Raw genomic sequence first — 3,795 nt, forward strand, 5'->3', positions numbered from 1 at the left:
TTCCATAGTGAGGAGGGAGATCACACGCAGAGACCAAGACTGGAGAATGGTGATGGTGCCCAGCCAGAGCTGGGGCACATGGGGAGAGAGTCCAGCACAAATTACTCTTGATATTTTCCAAGGTCATGTTGAGTGGCTTCATACCTGCCAATTCTTTCCCAAGTCTGCCCAAGCCCATTTTCCAGCCAAAAGATCAAAAAAGGAAACATTTTCAGTTTTCAAAATTTTATTGAGATGTTGAGGAGAAACAGCCAACATATACATTCCTCATTTCGTCACGATTGGCATTTTACCCACACGATAGGCTCTTCTCTGGCTGTCATCCTCTCATTGCTGCCTGGTGCTGTATGAAGTTCACCAGGACAGAGCCCCCAGGTGGCATCACAAGTGGGAGCGGTAGTTGCGATTGGCTGTAAGGGAAGGACATGTTTGCAAACAGGGACACTGGTTAGAACACCCCCATTCTCCTCTTCCTGCCCCCATAGGAATTGAACTGGAAATGAAATTCTCAGATTGGTTTTGCCACCTGCTCCCATGAGATTTTGGGCCCGGGAAAAGCTAACTCCAAGAGGGAGGGCCCCTGGGGTGAGTACCCCATGTCTGATTGCTCGCCTGCTCGCCTGCTGGTCCCTACTCACCATCATCACCCCGTTTCCTACTCTTTAGGCTGCCCTTCCGGTATTTTCTTTTGCTGCCACCTCTCTTCACTCCCTTGTGAGGAGCTCGGTTCTTGCCCCTCCTCATGCCATGGCTCTTTAATTTGCGGCTGGTCGACATTGTAATTTCTGCCAAAATGAGGGGCTTTGCAGGGCCCGGAGGCCAGGAGTCTGGGTATTTAAGGCCTTAGCCATTGTGACTGTGAAGGGGTGTGGCTTAGCAGGTGGGTGGGGCTCCACTGTGATGTCACTGGCCTTTGTTACATTTTGGTCATATATGAGAAATAAGGTGGCCCCTCTAATGCAGCTCAAGGCTACCCTCAATTTTGAGGCCCCTTTTATGCTAAATGAGAATTTCCAGACAGGTGTTGTTGAGCAATTCAATTTTAGCTCTGTGCCAGGCATCTGGGGAGTATAAGATACTATTAGAATAGGTATCTCCTGCCTGTAGGAAACTTAATGGCTGTTGAGTGTGGGTACATGCATGTGTGTTCAAATCTCTCTTATGGCACTGGGAGATCACAAATGTATTTCTGTAAGGATGTAACTCTAGGAAACCCAATTCAATATGAGCAAAATATAAACATTCCTTCTCTTTCATTTAACCATGACACTATGGGGTGAGTAATTTTGTGGGACTGTCCTGTGCATCGGAGGATGTTCGGCAGTATCCCTGACCTCTACCCATAGATGCCAGTAGCTGTGACAACTAAAAATGTTTCCAAACATTGACTTGTGGGAGGGGTACAATCACCCTCTGTTGAGAACCATTGGCTTCACCATTTAAAAAATATTCAGTCATCAAATACTTATTGATCACCTAGTATATGCTATGCACTTAGGTGCTAGAAAAATGGTTATGGATAAAACCAGACATAGACCTGTTTTCATGGTGGCTTTCAGCTTCATCAGGGAGAGAGCCATCAGAAATCGACACAAATCAGTAAATAATTTCTTCCCAACAGGGTGCAGGATAATTACATTTTGACATGGTGCAGGATGAGGTTGGAGAGAGAAGCAGAGACCAGACTAGGCTCACGGGCATTGGGAAGCCATGGAAAAATGTTTACATGCATAATATGACAAGATTAGAGACTGCTGGGTGGAAGGTGGATTGATGGGGATGTAGAGTGAATAAAGGGAGACTCTAGTGCCAATAGTAGTGGTTCAGGAAAGAGAAATATTTGATAATGGATCAGGCCTGGGCCAGAAATTGTGTTGATCAGGATGTAGAGATGTGGACAGGAGATTCAAACTTGGTGATAGATGGACTGGCTTTGGTTGGTGACAGCAGAAGGTGTAGAAGGTGTGGCTTTTCTGTGTAATATAGCTATCTGGATGCTGGTGCCACTCCCCAGGATAAAGGCAAGGCATGGGGACAGTGATCATCATGCATTTTGGTTTAAAACATTTCCGGTTTGAGATGACTTTGAGATTTCAAAATAGAGATATTGCATGATTGCTGGGTTCATGGGTGTGGAGCCCCAAGTGGAAGCATGAGCTGGAGATATCCACTGTCTTCAACTTCCCCAGCAAGATTCAACAGCCAACCTTTTCTTCTTCCTCCTTCATACCCTATATTCAGTCCTTCGAAAAACATTTCAGTAGAACTTGGTCATTATTTCCTCTTTCTGTCCCTCCTTCTTTCTCCCCTACCATCATCCTCATTCAAGAACCAAGCACCTTGGGCACCTGGGTGGCTCAGTTGGTTATGCAACTGCCTTTGGCTCAGGTCATGATCCTAGAGTCCCGGATCGAGTCCCGCATCAGGCTCCCTGCTCAGCAGGGAGTCTGCTTCTCCCTCTGACCCTACCCCCTCTCATGTTATCTCTCTCAAATAAATAAATAAGATCTTAAAAAAAATAAGAACCAAGCACCTTGCATGCATCAGGTTTTTAGCAAAAGTTGGTTGAATAGAAAAGAGAACTAGTTCAAGTTCCACTCTCGGCATTTCTGATGTCTATAGGTAAAATGACAAGTCATGTTTTGAAACCTAGATTCCTTGAAAAGCCATCATAAGTGATATTTTCCATTATCCTGTTTCCAGGTCGGTTCTGTTGGAGACCTTGATTCGCTCAAAGAGGGAGGAGCTCTAGGAAACAAGCTGCAGCCTTACCTTTTTGTATCCTGGGACTTTCCTGTACACTCCAGCCTTGTTCTTGTCCTTCGATTTTTCTTACTAAATCCTCCCCATTTTGTCCCACCTGTCCAAGGAAGCCTTCCTTGACTTTTTAGATTTTCATTGTTCTTTGTAATTTTCCCATGCTCATGGTCCTTAATAGTGTTCTCAAAGTCAACCAAACCTAAGTGTGTGACACCCTGTTCCATGCCCACATTGCTGTGTAGTGTGCAAGAGTCTGATCTCAAAAGGAGGCAGTGTGTCTTGGTTCTTGTCTTGACTGTGCCCTAAGTATCACTTCTCTGGACTTCAGCTCCTTTATTTTGTAAATAAACTGGTTGGGTTAGGTGATATCTGACATTATCTGACTTTTGCGGTAGGCACCTTGTAGTTAGGGGTTGTATTTTTTATTTCTACCCCATTTTCCATGGACACTGACATAGTCCACGGTAGGTGGTCAATAAACATTCATTCATTCTCACTCCTTGGGTATAATGAGGACAGACAGTAAGACACAGAATGACTCTGGATACCACGTAGGAGCATTTCTAGACAGGGAAGGGTCAAAAAGACATTGTCTCCATCATAGGCCCTGTTGCTCCTGAGCCTGCTGACTAAAGCATTTGCAGAGGAACTGGCCTCTTTAGTTGGAAAGACATTTTCTGGATGGTCCTGGAGACTGGATAGTATTTCTCTCCCCGCTGCCCCAAGTCCAACCTATCCCCAAAGATCCACTCTGCCCATGGGAAGCTGAGGTCACAGGGAATAAGGCAGCCAGACTTGAGAACTGATGAACAAACAAAGAAGAGTCCCCTTTCGCCTGACACCCATGCTGAGAAACTCCAGCAGCAGAGAGCCCAGTGTGGGGGGAGACACTCGCATGCCAGTCAGGGCTGGGGCTGTGGGTATTTGGGTTGGCTTCTGGCTTAGGCCTCCTGGAGTAAGGACAGAGCAGGGTTGAGCAATGGGCCCTGCTGCCTGTCTGTTTCTCTTTCCATTTCTGCTCCAGTGTTGCTTGAG

At 46.0% G+C, this 3,795-nt stretch overlaps 1 protein-coding gene across 1 annotated transcript; it reads right to left on the minus strand.

The window, feature by feature from the left end:
- Window positions 1–381: 381 nt before the first annotated feature.
- TNP1 (transition protein 1) lies at window positions 382–783 on the minus strand. The gene is made up of 2 exons (XM_045867349.3): window positions 639–783; window positions 382–410 (listed from the first exon to the last, which is right to left on the minus strand). Exons 1-2 carry the CDS (start codon window positions 775–777, stop codon window positions 382–384), a joined length of 168 nt encoding a protein of 55 aa, XP_045723305.1. The 5' UTR covers window positions 778–783.
- Between the last annotated feature and the right edge of the window lie 3,012 nt (window positions 784–3,795).

Source organism: Mirounga angustirostris, unplaced genomic scaffold, assembly GCF_029215605.1.
Source record: "Mirounga angustirostris isolate CCGP_5_RB_7025 unplaced genomic scaffold, mMirAng1.0.hap1 SCAF_3, whole genome shotgun sequence".
NCBI lineage: Eukaryota > Metazoa > Chordata > Mammalia > Carnivora > Phocidae > Mirounga > Mirounga angustirostris.